General features: G+C 37.2%; 1 protein-coding gene across 4 annotated transcripts in view; it reads right to left on the bottom strand.

Annotated features, from left to right (window-relative positions):
- MYO3A (myosin IIIA) overlaps window positions 1-22,874 on the bottom strand; it is a 240,351-nt gene that overhangs the window by 46,430 nt on the left and 171,047 nt on the right. For all 4 annotated transcript variants that reach the window (XR_007403741.1, XM_025463908.3, XM_049096892.1 and 1 more), the window contains 6 exons: window positions 22,328-22,416; window positions 20,033-20,162; window positions 13,389-13,468; window positions 12,853-12,930; window positions 9,644-9,849; window positions 1,064-1,175 (listed from right to left, as the gene is read on the bottom strand). Coding sequence is in view for 3 of the 4 variants with exons in the window: in XM_025463908.3 (XP_025319693.1) it covers window positions 1,064-1,175; window positions 9,644-9,849; window positions 12,853-12,930; window positions 13,389-13,468; window positions 20,033-20,162; window positions 22,328-22,416 (695 nt within the window). In the remaining variant the exon portion in view is untranslated. The remainder of the gene's footprint in view (window positions 1-1,063; window positions 1,176-9,643; window positions 9,850-12,852; window positions 12,931-13,388; window positions 13,469-20,032; window positions 20,163-22,327; window positions 22,417-22,874) is intronic.

The following is a 22,874-nucleotide window of genomic DNA, read 5'->3' on the forward strand; positions in this document are numbered from 1 at the left end:
TTAGTGCTCAGAATCTCCCCCTTACTTAATACTGAAGTAAATAGAGATTTCTAAACATGTGGGACACTCAGCCTAAGATAAATATATTTTTTAAAACTCTTCAATTGTTTTTGGAGTAACTTCTCATGTAAACATGATGAAAATTCTCCCCGGCATCTTCTACCCCAAGACGCAACTGATACGGAAGTTTGTTTCAGTCTCTGTAGGTTTGTGGTATGGCTGGCAGTGGTTATTCCTGAGTGGTCAATTCCTGAGTACTTCTTTTCTGCAGATTGGCTCTTTTTCCATTGTCCCCCAGTGATGTGTTCAGTGTACCCGAGACCTGGTATCCTCTCTATTTCCTCACTCCCAATTTTTCAGGCTAGAGGATATTTGAGAAGCCTATGCAGCCACCTGTCTTACTTCCATATTCAAAATTTGTTATGATTTTTTTTAGTTCATTCTCTAAGAGATTAAATAAGTTAAGATCTCTCAGGGCTCAAATCTAATCCATAAACACACTGATATCCAAACACATATAGCAAGTCTACTAACAATGGTGAATATTTTGCTCCAGATAAATTTCAAGTTTATAACAGAAACAGATTTGAGAATTAGGAAAACAAATTATATCTCATTGTGATTCAGATCATTATGATTTTCTGCAGAATATATTCTGTATATGTTATATACTACATGATATTCATTTATATATTAATACATTCTGAATATTTCCTGACTATATTTGGTGGTCACAAAAAAGAGGTAATATGTCAGTATGTTGTCAGTACTATTTGAAATGAAGTATATTCACTCTAAATTTCATCTTTTTAGAAAATAAATCTTCAAGGGAAACTTTTTTTTAAGAGAAACTTTTCTTAAAAGAAACCTTACAAACAAGAAAGTGTTTAATTTTGCTGAAGAAAACCTTTATAAATTATCAACTTAATTCCGTAATTTAAGCTACAGATTCTGTAACAGAAAAAAGCCATAATATTTTCAGGCACTGTAAAACGTTACAATTCTCAGTAAATCCAACAGAATTATTAATTTTTTTTTCTGGAAAGTTACATGAAGACATTACTTTCGTTTTTCCGAGGGCCCAGTTGTCAAGACCAGCTTTTTCCAAAATGGCCGCACAGGTGTCAGGGCTCACTAGGGGCTCTTCATTCCACTTGTAACAGAGAACATGGTACCTTCAGGTGCAAGAAAGGGCTGGTTAGTATTTCACAAAGGTTCCACGCCTCAGTAGCCGGGTGGACACTTGACAGCTCTGTGCAAGGAAGGAAGAGACTCCCAGACTTAGTGCAGGAGACCCTGTAGGCATTCCCAGAACTCTAAAGTAGACAGACAAAAATCCAGACCAGTCTGTTTCTGTAAATTTGAGCACTATTTTCTCAGTTTAGTGATTCCTTTTCAACCCTCAACACCAAAATTCCCCACAAAAACTCCACTTCAGAAAAAAATCAGTTGGGTATTTTTTAAAAAAGCACCCTTTCTCTGGGTACTAAAAGTACAAGGATTGCAGTGGCCAGCACAGGGAAGGATTTTATTCTTTTCTCATCTTCACAAAAACATTTAAGCTGATCTTAAAATTGGACAAAGGAGTTTAATTCTCTGCAGACTTTCCACCCCTATATATATGCCTTTTATCACTGTATTTCCTTGAGTTATACTATGTCTCTCACTGGAGAATTTCTCTATTGGTTTAATACATAAAATTGAGGAGAGGAAGTGAGTAAGGAGTTAATGCAGGAGAGAACTGAAATAGGCTCTAAGTTTTTCAAGCTGACCAGGTGAATGAAAGGAATAAAAACCCAGTCTACCTTGGCCAATGATCTTGGGCAAAAAGGCAGTTTTCTAGAGTTTTCAACACTCCCTTATTTTTACTTAATTTCTTGGTGTAAGATTAACCTGTCAGTCTGGAGGAGACAAAGCATTTGGTAGGTTTTGAATTTTGAAACAGAGGGCATAATGTGCGGAAGACTGAGGTAGTCTGGTCAAGAGAGCAGAGTTCTGACCTTGACTATTACCTGTGTAAATTTAGACACATCAGGGAACCTCTTCAAGTACCAATTGCTTCATCTAAAAATGAGCCTGTAAATAAAATCTCTAAGTCAACCAGAGAAAGACAATTATCATATGGTTTTACTCATATGTGGAATATAAGAAACAGTGCAGAGGACCATAGGGGAAGGGAGGGACAACTGAGTGGGAAGTCATAAGAGAGGGAGAAAAACCATGAGAGACTCTTAACTATAGGAAACAAACTGAGGGTTGCTGGAGGGGAGGTGGGTAGGGGAATGGGGTAACTGGGTGATGGGCTTTAAGGAGGGCACATGATGCAATGAGTACTGGGTGTTACACACAACTGATGAAATACTGAACACTACACCAGAAACTAAGTATGTACTCTATGTTGGCTAATTGAATTTAAATTTTTAAAAAAGGGGGAAAATCTTTCAAGCAATTTGTCCAGTTTAACTGAATTAATAAAAAACATTGTTATATACACAAAAAAGAACACATTCTAGCTCCACCAAGTTTCATCCTGTTAAATTTGCAGATGAACCAGTTTCTGCTAGGCTCTTTGGAGAATCCTGGCCTCCAATGGTCTAGAAAGATGTGATGGCCATAGCTTTTGCTATTTGTGCAAATAACCTCAGGGGGTGCCCATCAGCATGCCCTCACCCACAGGCCTGCCACCTTGAGAACTAAACTTGCTCATGGACATACCATGACTGAAGAGCTACTCTGCCCTCTCAGCCTACCAATCATCTCCTGGTTTTACTTCTTTGCAGATCTAGCAGGATCTCCTGGTTCATCATGTGAGCAACCCCTTAGTGGGCTCCCTCTTGTTCATTTGTTTGCTCTGCAAACATGGCAAATCTGGGCCACCCAGTCATTGTTCTCTGCCCTTCTGTCAGGCTTTGGAAATCTGCCAGAGAAAATCACTGTTCATTTGCAGTGTGTTCCCCAGGAACCCTCCTGTTTCCTGAGTCAGCCAGGCCCACAGAAACACCCAGAATCCTACTTGGTGTCCATCACCATGTTTCTTGCTCAATCTTTACAACTGTTTAATCTCTGTTGCCCTGTTCTCTCCCAGCTCCTACTCTCTGCATTGCTCCTGGGAGATTTTAGCAGAGGCCACCAGACACAAGCTTTGCTGATCTGTCCCCAGCTATGGATTGGCTTGTCCACTTTGGATTCTGCTCTTCTTCAGAGGAGGAGACATCCATTCCTCCCCCTCTTCTCTCCCATGTGTCAATCCCTTTTCTCTCTTCTGGCTCCTTCCATTTAGCACAAAACAAACCCTCCACATCTGTCTCACCTGAAACCATTCTCTGCCACTAGCTTTGCAGATCAGTTGAAAGAATGCTTAAAATCACTGTCTCCATTTTTTTTTTTTTTCACTTCCCATTGCTCTGCAGTTCCTGGAATCAGATTTAGTTTCACAGTAAGTAGTAAGGACTCTTCTTTAATCACATGAGAAGTTTCAGTGATGAAATCTAAAGGGATGCCTTTCAATCTGATCTGAAGTGTTCCCTTTGTAGCACTGGATACTGATTGCCTTTTTCTCTGGCTTGAGTGTCCCCATGTTTGCATCCCACCTTGTTTCCCTGCTTCTTCTCCTTGTCCATCTCCCCAACATGCTTCCTATTTAGACTTGCCACTCAAATCTTAGTGTTCTCCACTGTTCCATTTCTTTCTAGGCTCTCTCCACAGGTGTCTCATTTACATATAGAGTTCCAACCATTCTCCAGTGGATGAGTCCTAAATCTTCATTTTCAGCTCTCTTTCCACAGACTCTAAACATATCACTCCTGACTGCCCGCTCCGCACCCAACCTGGTTATCCCACAGGCACCCCAAACTCAGCAAGCCATTACCTTCCCTCTCTTCTGCTACTTCCTATCCCTGTGAATGCTATCACCCCTTTTTCAAAGACGGTAATGCTAGAAATCCATGTGTCATCCCATATTCTTCCCTATTCTCCACTCAGTGTATCCAACAAGCTTACAAACCTCTCTGAAATTCATTTCTTTCTCTCTTTTCCTGCTGCCATTGCCTTGAACCTACTTCATCACCCCTTCTCACCCTTCCATTCTCTAATTGCCTTCCAACTGGTTATGTCCATTCTCCCTCCCTTTCCTCCCCTAGCTGTGTCTGAATTGTCTTAACACAATGAAAATCTGATCATGTCCTTTCCCTACTTGAAAGTCTCCAAGAATATCCCAAGCTCTAAGCTGTGATGGCAAAAAGAAGTGCTTTCAAAAGCTGGGCACATGACGTATATAAGTTGGTGAGCAGCAGAAATGTAGGAAATGCAAAGGTCATACCTGCCAAAAAGTAGTCATTTAAAATTAGTTGACATATATGAAGATGGGCATGAAAGCTCCCTCCTCCTTTGTATCCCTGCCTGCCTTTCCAGCCTCATTGTTTGCTAGTTTCTATGGACAGCTTGAGCTCTGGTAATAAAAGCTATTTAAAATTCTGCCAAAAGGCCATGTTTGCTCATGCCCCTATGCCTTTGTATGTGTTTTTCTCTGCACATCTTTCATCCTCATGGCTTGTTCCTTTCAGGAAGACTTACTCTTTCAATATTCTAGAAACTCTCTTAACGTATCTTTAATGAATAGACTAATTGATTAATTGACATTAAGATGCAGTGGTGGGTGTCCACTGCATACTTGGAGCTCACGGGTGATAGCTCTCACTCGGGTGCCTGTGTGCTTCTGCTCCTGCCAGGTGAGCTGTGTTTGCTGCCAAACCTGTTTATGCCAACTGCACTTGAGGTGACATGATTCAAAAACATATTATGTAAACTAATGAACTATGAGTGAGGAAAGCCAGAGAGTTGTTGCCACAAAACTGCATTAAATTCTTTGGTAAGACTTCCTAAAGAAGTGGTTTAAACCTTATGGAATTAAATGTGGACCAAGCCATTACAAAGGGTTGAGGAGAATCTTAAGAAGCAAGAAATATTCAGCCTTATGATTATTTTACAAATATCTTTAACTTCCTGCTTCATCTCAAGAAATAGTAACTGGTGGGACGCCTGGGTGGCTCAGCAGTTGAGCGTCTGCCTTCAACTCAGGGCATGATCCCACGGTCCCAGGATCAAGTCCCACATCAGGCTCCCAGCATGGGGCCTGCTTCTCCCTCTGTCTATGTCTCTGCCTCTCTCTCTCTCTGTATCTCTCATGAATAAATAAAATCTTAAAAAAAAAAAGAAACAGTAACTGGAAATCATAAATAAGGGGTTATGGATAGCTTATGTAAAAAAGCCAGTAAACTCTGGTTAGTGGACTTTTATTCAAAGAAAAAAATTGAGCCTATATCAAAAGGTTGAAAAATCAATATATGTTTATGTTCTAAGTTATGATATCTATGGTATGTACTTATATATTAGTTTAATCATTCTTTGCTTTATCTGAATTTCTACTATAATCTAAGAAGTCTTCTGTCCTCATTTCCACCATCTCCATGTTATGCTCTGAGTGTCCTGAGCATACTTTTATTAAAGTATCCACTATTCTTTCATTCACTTGATAAATATTTACTGAGTACCTACTATATGCTAGGCATCCTTCTAAGTGCTGAGGACATAGCAGTGAACACAGCAGATGAGCACCTTTGTTCCTGGAATTTACATTACATTGTACGATAATGTACATAATTAGGTCCCTGTTCCCCACCAGTAGTCTGTGAGTTCTTAATGTCAGAAGTTCTTTTATTAATCTTTGGATCTTCAATCTTTGGGATAAGATTTGGGCTAATCTTTTTATCAAAGACTAGAACATAGTGGGTACTCAATTTAATATTTGCTGAAGGACTAATGACCTGCCTCTGGGAATTGCTGTGAAAATAAACACCGAAGTAGATCAGAAGTAATTTATGTAGGAAAGCCCCCAGACTCTTGCTTTGTTGCATCTCTTGTTTTAAGGACTTGTTTTAAAGCCAACATACTGGCTCTGCTTTGTTTTTTACGGGCTAGCTTCATGGTTTATGTTGTGGGATTCAAGACCATAGGTAATAAGCAATATTGGGAGCTTGGAGTGGAGGCAAGAATAATAATGAAAATATTATAAATAATATGTATTGATGACACTAGGTTCTATTAATATAATTCATATATATATTATTTCATTTAGTGGTCATAACCACATATAGAGTGGATACTATTACCATTATCCCAATTCACAAGTAAGAAAGATCAAAGCTTGAAGCTTATAGCAGTTACTCAAAGTAACTTTGAACAGGATCACACATTTAGATAGTGACCCAGGACTGGGGTTTGAACTTGGATTTTCTTTCATTTTTTTCTCTTCAGACTTGGTTTTCTGACTTCAAAGCATGTGTACTTACATACTTCACTATACTACTGCCTTCAATAAGTTTTGGTTGAGGGGCACCTGGGTAGCTCAGTGGTTGAGCATCTGCCTTTGGCTCAGGTCATGATCCTAGGGTCCAGGGATGGAGTCCCACATCAGGCTCACTGCAGGGGCCTGCTGCTCCCTCTGCCTATGTCTTTGCCTCTGTCTGTGGCTTTCATAAATAAATAAATAAATAAATAAATAAATAAATAAATAATAAAATCTTTTTAAAAAGTTTTGGATTATATGGTCTCATTCATTTGGGGAATATAAAAACTAGTGAAAGGGAATAAAGGGGAAAGGAGAAAAAATGAGTGGGAAATATCTGAGAGGGAGACAGAACATGAGAGACTCCTAACTCTGGGAAACGAACAAGGGGTGGTGGAAAGGGAGGTGGGCGGGCGGTTGGGGTGACTGGGTGATGGGCACTGAGTGGGGCACTTGATGGGATGAGCACTGGGTGTTATGCTATATGTTGGCAAATTGAACTCCAATAAAAAAAAATAGTTTTGGTTGAACTAGAGCTCTGGTAGCCGAACCATTGTATAGGTGCCTCGTAGAAAAACGGAGCTTACTTCAGTGGCTTCTTAGTATAAGGGTTCATTTGAAATATCTACACTAAACATCCCGTGCAAAGTTCATGTTGTGTATCTTCCCTTAAGATTATTTCTTTGTCACAAAACAGAAGTGTTTATCTACAACAGAATGGACAAAGAGTCTGATGAATTCTGCATCATACAGAGGGTTACTCAAAGACTAAGGAAGGACAGACAATTATTTACTCCTATTTACACATCTACAGGGCCTTTGCATATTGTTCTGCCTCCTAAGGGTCTTTGCCAATTTAGATGACAGCTTTCAAATCAGTGACAGAGAAAAGGTTTAGCCTTTTATTTCTGGAACTTGTATTCAGAACAGCCATTCATGTGTTCTCTGTATACTGAACTTTTTTTTCTACTCCTCGCTTATCATATAGTAACTTGATATTCTATATAGCATGGGACTTTGAGATACATTTACAAATTTATTCTCACTTCTGATCTTCTAAGTAAGCAACTTTCAACTACCATATCATCAAGAAAATAGGTTTAGTTCTCCTTACTGTCCACATTGTAAAACCATGGATAACTGAAACTATAAGTTTAATATAGCATTTGAAGCTCTCTCTACATAATTTTTAAGAAGATTTTATTTATTCATGGGAGACACATAAAGAAAGGCAGAGACATAGGCAGGGGGAGTAGCAGGCTCCCTGTGGGGAGCTTGATGTAGGACTTAATCCCATGACCCCAGGATCACAACCTGAGCCAAAGGCAGACATTCAACCACTGAGCCACCCAGGTGCCCTCGAGGTAGTTTTAAAATGTGTTGTACTCTGCAATGGTTAGCATACCCCCAGCGTGGAGCCCAACATGGGGCTTGAACTCAAAACTGTGAGATCAATACCTGAACCAGATTAGGAACTGGACACTTAACTGACGGAGCCACCCAGGTACCCCAGCACATTACCTTGTGCCTAAAGAAAAGGTCATTGAAATTCCATGGAAATTATAGTAATATTATATTAATATTATTTATACTAAGTTTTAAGCAAGTTAAAGATCAACTCTTCTAAAAAATGAAAAATATGAAATTAGTTCACATTTTGATTTTAATTTTAAATCTGAAATTCCTTCGTATCAAGTATGTTTAGGTTCTCTGTCATCATGAAGAAGTGGTAGAGTTTTCCTCATCTCTTAAGGTGCTGAAAATGAATGCCTTTCTTATCTTTTTTTCTCAATTATAAATCAGAATGAAGTATCTACTTATTTCCTAGCTTTTAAAAGTTATTTCTTAAAAAAACAAGCTAGGTAGTAATTACTTACTGAATACCTGAATGCTTCTAAACCTGTTTTGTGGTTTTTTTTTTTTAATTTTTATTTATTTATGATAGTCACAGAGAGAGAGAGAGAGAGAGAGAGAGGCAGAGACACAGGCAGAGGGAGAAGCAGGCTCCATGCACTGGGAGCCCGACGTGGGATTCGATCCCGGGTCTCCAGGATCACGCCCTGGGCCAAAGGCAGGCGCCAAACCGCTGCGCCACCCAGGGATCCCTGTTTTGTGTTTTTTAAAAATACCTTTCTTTTCTTTTCCAGGTGTCCAAAGGGGTGAGAAAAGGCAAAAAACTACCACAGATACCTGAAAATATGAAAATTTGCAAAAATAATTGGAATTTTCATTTTATTTAGGAAGGGTGTAGATTACCCCAAGTAAAAGAATGCTTGATACAGGATAAGACAATGTTTTGTTTTGTTTTTGCAGGGAGGGAGTAGAAACTTTGCTTTGTTCTTAACCCTAATTCCTGGAAAAGGCCAGAGAATGTTACACATAGAGAATTCCTTAAGTACTAGGTTTCTCCTGAAAATTGTAATATTTGGAAAACAAACCAAGTTTAACAGCTAATAGTAATCATAGAATTGATAAATATCAGAAACATGGGCATTAAATACATAAGGTACTGAATCTCTATATCACCACAAATGTATTACTTAAAATATATTTAATATATAGCCTAATTCATTTTACATTAATTTCAAATACTAAAAAAGGACCTCTTCTACCAAATTGAGTCTCTTTTTGTCTTCTAAATACTGTTAGAGATAATGTCTCATTTGATCCTGCGAGCAGTTCCACCAGGCAGTCATGGCAGATTTATTAAACGAGGGGAAAATGAGGTTTGGTATAGGCCATGGTTTCTCGATCTCAGCAGCACTGTTAACATTTTAGGTTGGATAACTATTTGCTGGGCGGGGGATGGGGGGTGGGGGCTTTCCTGGGCCTTGTAGGATGCTTAGCAGCATCCCAGAACTCTATACACAAGATGCCAACAGCAACCCCGATCCCACCAGTTGTGACAACCAACAAGGTTTCCAGACCTTAACAAATGTTCTCTGAACAGGGGGAGAATTTCCCTCTCTTGAGAATCATTGGTACAACCCAAAGGTCACACAGCATGAGCGCTGGGATGAGAACCCAGGCCCTCTAACCACTCCGTACAGAAGCTTAGGCTTTTCAATCATATGCCCATGACATGTATCCTACGCGACCACACAGGATCTTCCAGATGAGAACGGAAACTTCCAGCCTTAGTTACTTTCTCTTTCAATGCAGAACCATTTACAGAAACAAAATACCTCCCTTCTAGAACACCTAAGTGATTCTTTTTCCTATGTTGTTTCCTAGAATTCTTCTGATGAATTTCTCTACAAACTATATATTATATGGAGCTTTGAAAAGAAGTCCACATACCGCTTTATAAAGTTGGTGAAAAGTATCCGATGTGAGTATCCCAGCCTTCGAATTCTTGCTGTTTCCAGAATTCCTGTGTAGCGAAGCTGTAGGAGAACTTTCTCTTTGTCATATTTTCTTGCCTGACGTTCATTATTTGGTTTGATGCAACGGACAAAGTGAGGTTGGCCCACCACCATTTTGGATAACAAATCCATTAGGGAATACTATAATATGCAACAAAAATAAATTTCCCAGTGTAGCATACAGAAACTTAAGTCTTTTTTTTTTAATTCTAAGAAAAAAAGCCCTGAAAATTGGATGTTACATGTGTTCACATTAATTCAGTCGATGGAGGAAAACCCGTATTAATGAAAATTTTATTTGTAGCATATTTTTAAAAGTACAGATTTACTCATAAAAATATAGAGGCAATAACTTGGAACTTAGCTATTAAAAGGTTGCCTGTACATTCTTAAAGCAACTTTAATTAAGAGATGAAAATACTTTTCATATAATTTGTAAGTAATTATATCCTCTCACAGAAGCTTGCTGATATGTAATATTTAGGCATACAATTTAATTTCTTGCTTACACTATTAATTTCCTTGTTCAATTCTTTCTTTATAGAAAGTATGAAAGTAAATCTTCAATGCCTGTCAGAATCATCTCCTGGTTTAAAATAAGGAATGAGAAGTTAAAGCAGTGTCACAAATAGGATATAGGAGTTACAAAAATAAGCAAATTCATTTAAGTACTCTAATCTACTCGAGTTTGATAATTGTGCTATTTATTTTAGAATTTCACATTTTTATTTGAATTTTATTTTATTTTAGAATTTTCAAAGTCACATAGATATGAAAACTGTGTGTTCAGCAACAGCAACTACGGGATAGCTAAGTATAACATATTAGGACGTTCACAGCTCAACTAAAAGTGGAATCTCAGAAAATGAGGATGTTAAAGACCAGCGCTGCAATTTACTGGCAAGGTAACAAATGTATAAACATAGACAGCTGGTGTCAGCTGGATTTCTTTTAGTGTTGGAAATATAGAAGCCTACGGTTACAAATCCAGAGCAAGCCAAATACTGGAATTACAAAAATGATAAAGCCCTGGATTTGCATGACTGCTTCTTAGGCACTGAAACTCAGATGTGATCTTCTGATCCTTGCCACTTTGGGGCCCCTTTTCATTACACTTATCTGTGAGCCATCATTCCTTCTGTAGCCATGCAAGCACCTGCCAGGTACTGGAATTAACAGAAGTGATTCACTTGCTGTTGGCATTCTGAGCAGGAGCATACTACAATTTAGGCACTGGTTTTTCCTAGGGACCAAGGCATGGTGTTACACTACGTTCACTGTCTGCAGAATGAAAAATAACTTTTAAAAAAACATTATATACTCTATGGAATGATCGTCTATCATTTTTCACTTCAGCCTGAGGAGTAAAACGATCTTATGAACTAATGTTTTAAACATACACACAGTGTTTGATGTCAACAACAGTGGACTGATGATGGTCTTGGATAACTCACTTAAAAAAAAAAGGAAAATAATCCATCTGCAAATATGCTTGGTAATTCAGCTCTGCTGTGGTCCTGGTGTAAGGTGAATGTATCAGCAGCAAATGTGAGAGATATTAAGCATATCTTAATGTACTAGGTGCTACTCAAAGATGATTAAGCACACACTGTCTGCTATGAGCTTAGGTCTTGAAATATATTAAAAAAAACTATTCAGCTATTTTTTTTTTTTATTCAGCTATTTTTAAAAGTATTTCATGATTCTGTTAGAAAACTAGATTTACTTACTGAATACATATAGTAAATTTAGCCTAATTTCCTCCGTTTTTCCCACCTTAAATGATACTATTAATAATTTCCAATTTTTAGTTGGTATTTTCTCTATATTCATTGGATTCATATTATTTAATTAAAATTTAAAAAATTTCAATTTAAAAAAAAGATTTTATTTATTCATTTGAGAGAGAGTGAGGGAGAGCATGAGTAGTGGAGAAGGGGAGAGAAGGAGGGAGAAGCAGACTCCCTGCCAAGCAGGAAGTCCAATGTGGGGCTTGATCCCAGGACTCTGAGATCATGACCTGAGCCAAAGGCAGATGCTTAACTGACTGAGCACCCAGGTGCCTCAATATGATTTTATCAGAAGAGATAAAAAAGAACAGACACCAATAACAAAGGCAGGGTTATCTAGAGTTCTTCAGAGCAAAGAGGAAATAAAGTACTTCCTTTCTGCCTTTTCTCCCATATTGTCCAAAGAAGAAAAGTAAGAAAGGTCACCTGACCCCATGCTAAGGACACAGTGATTGACTTTCTTGGCATGTTACCCTACTTCCCTGGCATCCGTTCTTCTTGCCCCATGCTTATACCAGTTCTATTTTTCTTTTGAGGTTTTCATCTTGTCTATGTGCAGAGAGATATGGAATAGACATGGATGCTCAGATTTAGCCCATCTGTCCACTCTAAGATTATTTAGGAGTGGGATGGAGAAGTGATAGGTAGTTATCACAGCACTGAATTAAAAACCCTGTCAGGTTTTGTTCCAGTGGAAATGCGTTTGGTTCTTTGGACAAATTTTAACCAAGGTGTAAACTTCCATTAAGACTGACTCAGTATGCAATAATTTTATAGGTAAAATATCAAAGCAAACCAATCCATAGGTTTTTGGCAGTACTCTCTACTATAGTCTGTATTTAACAAATAATAAATGGAATATGATGAGAATTAACTTTTGCTGATAGGACTCTGATATTTATTACTAGCTTTTGATCTGTACTCTCAAAATTAATAACCTTCCTGGGGTGCCTGGGTGGCTCAGTCAGGTAAGCCTCTGACTTGATTTTGGCCCAGGTTATGATCTCATGGGTTGTGAGATCGACTCCTAAGTCAGGCTCTGTGCTGGCATGGAGTCTGCTTAGGATTCTCTCTCTTCATATTTTTTTTTGAAGATTTTATTTGTTTATTCATGAGAGATACAGAGAGAGAGAGGCAGAGACATAGGCAGAGGGAGAAGCAGGCTCCCTATGGGGAGCCTGTTACAGAACTCAATCCCAGGACCCTGGGATCATGAACTGAGCCAAGGGAAGATACTCAACTAAGCCACCCAGGTGTCCTTCTCTCTTTTCATCTTGTTCTTCCCCTCCCTGACTCTAAAATTAAAGAAATAATGAGATTCCTAAGCATAACACATCATAATTTAATATCTTACTCTAAAATATGATGCAACTGTTTGTGTCTTCATGTTGGTTGTCTCTATGGCACGACGTGTGGCTTCTCCAGTTTCATCCTATAAAGACCAAGAAAGACAGTGATGCTTCAGTATCTACTCTACTTTATGATCTCCAAGGAGCACATAGAATTTCCTTCAAGTTATCATGGTCTATAAATTCAAATACATAAAATAACAAAATGTTAAAATTTTTACTTAGGGTAATTGTTTTGTCAGTCTCATTGGAATTTTCATTGGTCTTTTAAGGAATGTGAATATCTCAGAACTTAGCTAATATATTTTTAGTTGGTTTTAGTGCAACATTAAAATGAGCTAAAAAGGAAGAGTTAGGAATGTATCATAAATGCATGATTACTTTAGTGGCTAGCAGTAATATGAACATAACTAGTTAAGCAGAAAATAAAGATCAAAGAAAGAAAACCTAAAATGTGGTTTACTTTTAAGAGCACACTCAACACTGCCATTATAAAGGTTAGATTCTCAGATTCACTGTCATGCAAAATGCATTTTCTTACCTTTGTCAAGTTGATTGATTTTTCTGAAATCCTCATTTGATAATTTATTATATTTTTAGTTTTAGAATGTGGCAGGTTACCTGTAGGAATGGGGATGAAATTAATATACATTTTAGAATCCTTAATGACTAGAAGACTTTCTTCATTTACTTAAGTATTAAAAAAAATTATTGATCCCACAGTATTCATCCTTGGTTTAGTATGTATGAGAAATTTAGGGATAAAATAATATTATATAAAAATTTGTAACAAATTTTAATTTCAGAAAAAAAATCCAGCTTGGAGATTAGAAAAAGTACAGGTAAGTGTTAGGTTTCCTTTAATTGCCACAAGATATGGTGTGATTCTAATAAACAGAACAATTTGTTTCAAGTGTGTATGTGTTAAATGACTTCTGAGATTTTCTTTAATGCAAAGGTAAGCTTTACAATGGGCCTTAAAAATCATAGGGATTATTAATTCATATGAAGTGGTTATAAGAAAACCAAGAATGGTTGAGAGCAATGGATGTGTTCAATCTAACATTCAGAAATAAGTGCGCCTGGTGCTAGGGCTACTTATTCTTTTTAAAAAGATTTTATTTATTTATTCATTCATGAAAGACACACACAGAGAGAGAGAGAGAGAGAGAGAGAGAGAGAGAGAGGCAGAGACACAGGCAAAGGGGGAAGCAGGCTCCACGCCAGGAGCCTGATATGGGACTTGATCCCGGGTCTCCAGGATCACGCACTGGGCCAAAGGCAGGCGCTAAACCTCTGAGTTACCCAGGGATCCTGCTAGGGCTACTTAAATGCACACAACGAAGGTATAAAAATATTCTAGTGTAGTGAAAAATTATGGCCGCAGAAGCCAGGCAGACCTGGATTTGAATACCAGCTGTGGTACTTAAATTGTGTTGCCCATGGATCATTTTCTTAGTCTCTGAGCTGCGTTTTGAAACCACATCAAGGGGATAATGCTGTCTGCCTTACAGAATTTTGATGACATGTGACAGTATGTCTGGCACATGGTGGGCACAGAAATGTTAGTTCACCTTCTCTCCTGTTCCACCCCTCACCAAGCATGATAAACAACCCACAATCTAAGAGTTCATCATCTCAACAGTAATGTTTAAATATATCTCCAGAGTTTGGTATCACTTCAGAAAGATTATTATTTTCCCTCTCATTCTTTTAGGTGAGAAGTAAAGGCTACATACTTTTTGTTTGTTTTTTAGAGTGAGAGAGACAGAGGGCGAGAACATGTGCATGCATGCCAGGGTTGGGGGCAGTGGGAGAGGGAGATAGAATCTTAAGCAGGCTTCATGCCCTGCAAGGAGCCTGATTCAGGGCTCAATCTCACAACCCTGAGAAAAAGTGACCCAAGCCCAAATCAAGAGTTGGGCACTTAACCAGCTGAGCTTCCTAGGCGCCTCAAGGCTACATGGTTTTTTGTTTGTTTTGTTTTGTTTTGTCTTTAAGGCTACATGTTTTGACAAATCCTTCACATTCTTTGTGGTGGCAAAAGGCTGGCTCGGGGTAATGATGTGCATGGGACCCTGCCTGGGTTGTGGCTGGCAGTGCCTCTGCTCTGCTGTCTTCCCCCTTCCCTTGTTCCCAGGAAAAGTGCTGCAATGGATGTGTGTGCTTTTACACTGGGCTGCACACTGACTGTTCACTATTCAAATGTGAAACTTACTGCAGACAGCAGAGTGGACAGAGATGGTAAACATAAACTTCAGAGGGGTGGCTGTGGACTTCCACTTGTTGTTTGTTTTTTATTTAAGGGAAAGTTTTAGAAAAATTTACCAAAATTACTATAGACTTGGAGGTTGCTTGGAAGCATAATAAATATACAAAGGACTAGTAGCACATTAATTAGAATAGACCCCTTACTTAATAAATACCATTACTTAATATTAGCCAAATAAGAGCTAAAAATTTAAGTTTCTCTAAAAACTAAGCAGCTAGAGGAAATTTACTGAGGGATTAATCATTTCAATGTAACAAAACTTATACATTAATCAACTATTTAACAACAAAATAAATGAAAGCCTTTTAAAAATTCATCAATGCATAGAAACAGGAACTAAAATTAGCATAGATCTTATTTCAGAAAATATATCCACTTTGCCTTTATAGTAGACCTGATAAACAAACCTGTAATAAACCAAGGTAGAGATGTGAGCTGTAAGGAACTATGGTACATTTCCCCCTAATAATGGCTGAGCTGTATTTCATATTTAAAGTTATACATGCAAAGGGCTATGGTTATCTTAGAATCTTGGAGACAGCATAATACAGGATTGAAAAACCCAAACTTTCAAGCTTATTTCTAAGCCTTCCCATAGGGGTAACACTGGGAAAGCTGCTAAACATTTTCAAGACTCAATGACTCATCTGTAAAAGTATTCCTCCTCAGAGTGTTGCTATTAGGAGTAAATAAAAGTACTCAGTACTTTTTTGCAATTTCTAAACAGATTTCTATATTATTATTGCTGTCATCATTATTATTATGTTTGCATTATCTAGGTGAATACAGAACCCAAATGCCTCTGATATCTTTGAGATTCAGAGTCACTATCACATCTTTGATTGTGAAGTTCTCTTCTCCCTGGCCAGTGAGACATGGTGCTGATAGGAAACAGAACATAGTGTTGAGAGCCTGGTTGCATATTTTATAAGGGTAGAAAACATGAGATTAGATGCACAGGTCATTAGCATTAAAAACATTCATGATGTAATGCAATCATCACCACCATCCATGTCCATAACTTTTTTCATCTTGTAAAACTAAAACTTCATACCCATTAAATACTAGCTCTCTATTCCTCCCACCACCAGCCCCTGGCAACCACATTCTGTTTCTGTCTCTATGTCTTTGCCCTAAGTACCTTATTATGAAGAATTAATCAGCATTTATCTAGATATAACAGTTTTTATATGCTGTACATCAAGCAGTACAGGGCACTGATCCTTAAATGAAGGGAAACAAATAAGGTGAGCCCTATGATTACTCCAGCTTTCCGTCTAGAGGTTTTTTTTTCTTTTTAAAGATTTATTTATTTATGATAGACAGAGAGAGAGGGAGAGAGAGAGAGGCAGAGACACAGGAGGAGGGAGAAGCAGGCTCCATGCCAGGAGCCTGATGTGGGACTCGATCCCGGGACTCCAGGATCGCGCCCTGGGCCAAAGGCAGGAACTAAACTGCTGAGCCACCCAGGGATCCCCTGTCTAAAGAGGTTTTATGCTGAAATGAGGGGAACCCATGTGAAGACTAGGGAAAATAACAGACGTAACCAAGATAAAAGACATCAAATAGTCGAGTCAGTCAAACTCAACCATATCAATAATCATATTAAATATAAATGGTTCAGAATTTAGAAAAGCAAGCCCACTACATGCTATCTACAAAAAAAACCCACTTTAAATACAAACATAAAAATAAATTGAAAGTATTAAAAATGATATATCACTAACCACTTAGCATAAGAAAGTTGGGAGTCTTTATATTAACAGGCAAAGTAGGTTTCAGAGCAAAGAATATTACCAAGGATAAAAAGCATCATTTAATAATAATCAAGGGGTCTAGTCATCAAGAAGATATAATCATTCTATATGTTTATGTGTCCAATAGATCTTAAAAATACATGAAGTAAAAAATTATAGAAATGAAAGACAAAACAGGTAAATTGACAATTATAATCAGATATTTCAAAATTTCTCTCTCAGTAAGAACCAGGTGAGAAAAAACCAGTAAGGATATAGAAGATTTGATCAATACTATCAACCATGTTGACCCAATTGACATTTATATCACTCTCCACCCAACACAGTGGAATACACATTATTTTTAAGTGTAAATGAAACATCAAACAAGATATACCATATTCTGGGCCATAAAACATGTCTCAGTAAATTTAAATTGATTAAATCATACAAAATATGCTTTCTGAGCACTATGGAATTAAAGGCAACAACATAAAGATATGGAAAATCCCAATATTTCTAGAATTAAAATATAATACTTATAAATAATCCATATAAGTACTTATATTAGAAAAGAAATGTTTTCTTACACCAAGTACCTAAGGTCTCACCTTAGAAATTAGAAAATGAAGACAAAATAAAACCCAAAGTAAACAGAAGAAAGGAAACAAAAATGAAAAATCCAAAAGAAAGAAAGAAGGAAAAGAAAAGGAAAGGAAAGGGAGGGAAATGAAAGGAAAAGAAAAGGAAAAAAATCAAAATAGCAAAACCAACGGAGAAAATCAGTTAAACTATAAACTATGTGCAGGTTCTTTGAGAAGATCAATAATATTGACCAATCTCTAGAAAGAAAATCAATCAAGAATAAAGTGAAAGAGGACACAAAAGATTCAGATCAGGAATGAGAGAGCTGATAAAACTTGATCAGGAATGAGAGAGCTGATAAAACTTCAAGATCTATAGATATTAAAGGATAATAAGGGAATACTGTAATCAACTTTTTGTTAATAAATCTCACTACATAGGTGAAACAAACAAATTTCTTAAAAGATACAACCTACTAAAGCTCATTCAAAAAATTAGATAATTTAAATATCCTTCTATTTGTTAAAGAAATCGATTGAATTTGTAGTTCAAAACCTTTTCACAAAAAAAAAAACCTTTCTGGTCCAGATGGCTTCACTGGTGAATTCTACAAAGGAATTTAGAAAGAAATAATACTCACTCCACTTTTCCCGAAAATTGAGGAAATCATTTTATCAGGCCAGTATTACTCTGATCCCAAAATTAGAAAAAAATTATAAGAAAACTATAGCCCAATATCCTCATGGACATAGATGCAAAAATTCTTAACAAAATGTTAGCAAATTTAATCTACCAATACATAAAACTCCAATGCATCATGACCGTGTCAGGTTTTCCCCAGGAATAAGAAGTTGACATAACATTCAAAAATCAATCAGTGTAACTCATATTTACAGATTAAAAAAATAAATGAATGATTATCTCAATAGATGTAGAAAAAGCATCTGACAAAATTCAAATATGCATATCTGATAAATACCCAGAAAACTAGGAATAAAAAGAACTTCCTCCTCCTGAGAAAGGACATCTATGAAAAACCTATAGGTAATATCATTTTTACTGGGGAAAAACTGAATACTTTCTCTCCAAGATCAGGAATAAAGCAAGAATGTTCATTCTTACCACTTGTATTCAATATTGCTTTGGTGATTCTGGCCAGTGCAACCAGGCAAGATGAAGACATAAAAAGTAGAATAGAGAAGAAAGGGCAAACTCTTTTTTCACAGATGACATGATCATCTGTATAGAAAATCCTATGGAATTTATAAAAAAAAAAAAAAGCTAGCTAGTCTAATAAATGAGCTTAGCAACACTGCAGGGCAAAAGATCAATCCACAAAAAACCAACTGGATTTCTATATACTAGCAACAAATAGAGTTTTAATTAAAATTACCATTTATTACAGCATAAAATGTGATATAGTAGCAGATAATTTAACTAAAGATATATAAGACTCACACACTGAAAACTACAAAATATTGCTGAGAGAAATTAAGAAAGACTTAAATAAATGGAGAGCTATTATTGGGCTCCCTGACAAGAAGACTCAATATTGTGAAGATATCAATTCTTCCAAAATTAACCTATAGGTTCAGCATATCCCAGTCAAAGCCTCAACAGGATTTTTGGTAGAAATTGACAAGCTTATTCTAAAATTTATATGGAAAAGCAAAGGAATTATAATTGCCTCAACAACTCTGAAAAAGAACAAAGTTGTGTAGCTTATAATTCTTGATTTCAATTTTTTTAAAAAATAAAGCTATAGTAATCAAGAAGTATAATACTGGTGAAAAGATAGACAAATATCAGTACACACAATACAAAAGTCCTGATTTTTCAACAGGGTGCCCAGGTAATACAATAGGGAAAAGAACAATCCTTTCAACAAATGGACCTAGAACAACTGAAGGGGGGTTGGAAAGAATGGTGGAAAATATTAGAGTCATGATGAAATATCATCTGGAAGTGATGAGTATACTCACTACTGAATGTGGTAATAGTTTTACAGATCTTTATGCATGTCAAAAACTCATGTTTTACTATCTACACATGTGCTATTTACTGTATGTTAGTTATGTCTCAATAAAACTGTAAAAAAGAAATGCAAAATAATAAAACAAACTCCAATAAAGAAAAACAGCCCAAACTACATTATTTTTCTACTTAAAAGCAAATGCAAAAAAGTATAGGGTTGGCTGGAGCAAAGACATGTAAGTTTCCAATCAATAAGGCAGAGCTCACTAAACCTATAGAACCTTAAAGTACCACCCAAAAGCTGCCCAGTCCCGAAACAGAGGTCATTCTGAACTTGTCAGAGCTAAGCATATTCTTCTGGTGAGCAGCTAAATTATCACCATATTTTCTGGCTAGTTCTTCAAACACTTCTTTAATGAAAACCTAGTTTTTTTATATTCATTTTTACATGTTCTGCAGACAATTTGGGCAGAATGTATTAAAAAATGCATATTTAGTGAGCTGAAAACAAGCCAATATAAAAAAAAAATGAGGATTATACTGATGAAAACCACAATCAGAAACTACTGAATTGGACCTGAGGAGATTTCTCGGTTAAAGGAAATTGCCTTAGCTTACCTGTTTTTGTCAGAGGGAGACTGACTAGTTGCCGAATTACACTGTTTTCTGATGACCTCAAAAGCAGCACAATATCAGTTGGAAGAGTGTCTCTATTTTTAGCTAAGAACCCACTTGCGTTATAGAGGACCTGTTGATAAAGTGTGTTTCAGTATCACGATCAATGTCATCCCCATTGTCATCATCACCATCATCAGTAGCAGCAGTAGCAGAATCATCAATAGGTATTTACTGAAAACTTCTGTGCTGAGTGAGAGGTATACAAAAGTTTATAAAGGCAGTCCCTAACAACTTGGTTGGAAGAGCAAATTTCTCCAGGTTTGCAATATTTTTTGTCAGAGAAAAATTTGTCTTGCTGATTTTATTTGGTTTGAAATCATAAAAGAGGTTTGATTCCTCTTATTTATTATGAAGTTTGGTATGTTTCCTTTCTATGCTTGGAGGGTCAAAGGTGGCATAAAGAAAGCACCCTAAGGCCACCAAGGCATTCTCATTTCTGTGATAATTGATTCACACACAGTGAATTGGCCATTACAGACTTTTTGTCTCAGTAGTAGTATGGTCTTTTTTTTTTTTTTTTTTTTTAGATTTTATTTATTTATTCATGAGAGACACAGGGAGAAAGAGAGAGTCAGAGACACAGGCAAAGGGAGAAGCAGGCCCCACGCAGGGAGCCCGATGTAGGACTTGATCCTGGGCCTCCAGGATCACGCCCTGGGCCGAATGCAGGCACCAAACCTCTGAGCCACCCAGGGATCCCCAGTAGTAGTACGGTCTAAGTGCACTATGAGTACTTAGAGTATTCATGTTTCTGGCACTTCTAAATAACTTTAAGGCTTTCTAAAGATTAATTGTAACCCAAAGATTTCTATAGGATGATCTAATATTGTTTTTGTTAAGGATGGACTGAATTGTGTCCCTCCAAAATTAATATGTTGAATTCCTGACCCTAAATGTGACTGTATTTGGATAGGATCTTCAACGAGGTAATTAAGGTTAAATGTGGTCCTAAGGGTGGGACCCAAATCCTATAGGACTGGTGTCCTTGTAACAAGAGAAAGGCACACCAGAGATCTCTTTCCCCACCTCATGTACCTAGAGAAAAGGACACATGAGAACAGTACAAGAATGCATCCATCTGTAAGCCAGGGAGAGAGGTCTCACCAGACAGTGACCTTGCAGGCACCCTAATCTTATACTTCTAGCCTCCAGTAAATAAATGTCTGTGCTTTATTTAAGCCATCCATCCTGTGGTATTTTTCTTATGGCAGCCCAAGCCGACTAATATAGCTGTTAAAAACAACTGGATAAAATGATCATAGGAAATTCTTAATGGATGTTTTTAAAAAGGCTTATTTGAAAAAATCATATGCTGAACATTATGGGAGAGGCTATAATATTCAAATTAGATTTTTTTTTTTTTTTTTTTTTTTTTTTTTTTTTTTTAGTGCCAAAGTCTGTGGAACATTGAAGTCCTAGTAGACCTAAATCTTCCAGGTTCTGTGTTATTTTATTCTGTTCATGTATTTCTCAGTCTCTGCACTTTCTTGATTTTACATCTTCTTGGTCCTCCAATATTTACATTATGGTGAAGGAATTACTTGTTAGTCTGTGCAGATGGGAAACAGAGCATCCTCTGGGTTTAGGACAACATATCTGAGGTTTGCTCCGGTTTGGGAATATGCATCTATCAAGGCATCCAACTGCTGAATAGTCCATTAGTCAACCACACCTAGGCTAGCTCCATTATCCAACCACACCCCTAATCTGTCACTTTCTTCTGTTGGATGGGAGGAGAGACAAAGGCTGCCGTAGAGAGAGAAGAAACTCTAGTCTGAAAAAGGCAGTTTATATAAAAGGTTCCTAGCTATCACTAAAAGAAGGAAAAAGTAGGTTCCCATTGCCAGCCAATCTCACCCAAAGCCAGATCTTAGGATCAGAAAGATGGATGCTTTGAGGCTTGTCTCTTTCTTTTCTTTGTTTTTCCTTAGGCTCTTAACAAAAATTCCTCCAGAAAAACTGTAACATTGTGTTTGTCAAAATAGGAGGACGATTTTTTTTTTTAACCTTTTCAGGATAGTTGCTAGAGGTAGATGCCCTGGAGTGGGAGCGGATGGCACTGGGTCAGAGAGAATACAGGAAGCTGGAGAACAGAGTCAGGGCCAGATTGGGACAGACACAGATGGCTATCTCATTATAACCATCTAAATATTTTGGGCCATAATTTTCATGTTTACCATTATTATTTGAGGAAAGACTAAGAGAAACTCAGTCATAATTCTTCAAAGTCCTTACCTTTCCTGCATAATGGTGAATCCCAAAACTTAGTTCCATTCTTTTGGGTCTCCAGAAGTACTGTGATTTCAGGTTACCTTCAAATTTTTCTACAAAAAGAAAAAAAAAAACAAAAAAAAACAAAAAAAAAAACAACAAATTTTTCTACAGAAAAAAAATTGAACTCCAATATCAGCCATGTAGGAGATCCTCAGAAGGTATTGATTGACAGAATCATCTCTTTCACCATAAAATGGACAATGTGCAGTGAAAAAACAATTTTACATAGCTAATAAATGCAGATTTGGAACATAAATGGTGAGACAAAACTAAAGATTATCAATTTAACCATTCCATTATGATTTAGAGCAGTTCTTTTTTTTAAAAAAAGATCTTATTTATTTATTCATGAGAGACAGAGAGAGGCAGAGACACAGGCAGAGGGAGAAGCAGGCTGCCTGCAGGGAGCCCAAAGCAGAACTCGATCCCAGGACCCTGGGATCACGACCTAAGCTGAAGGCAGATGCTCAACCACGGAGCTACCCAGGCTTTCCTAGAGTAGCAGTTC

Source organism: Canis lupus, chromosome 2 (assembly GCF_003254725.2).
Source record: "Canis lupus dingo isolate Sandy chromosome 2, ASM325472v2, whole genome shotgun sequence".
Classification (NCBI taxonomy): Eukaryota; Metazoa; Chordata; class Mammalia; order Carnivora; family Canidae; genus Canis; species Canis lupus.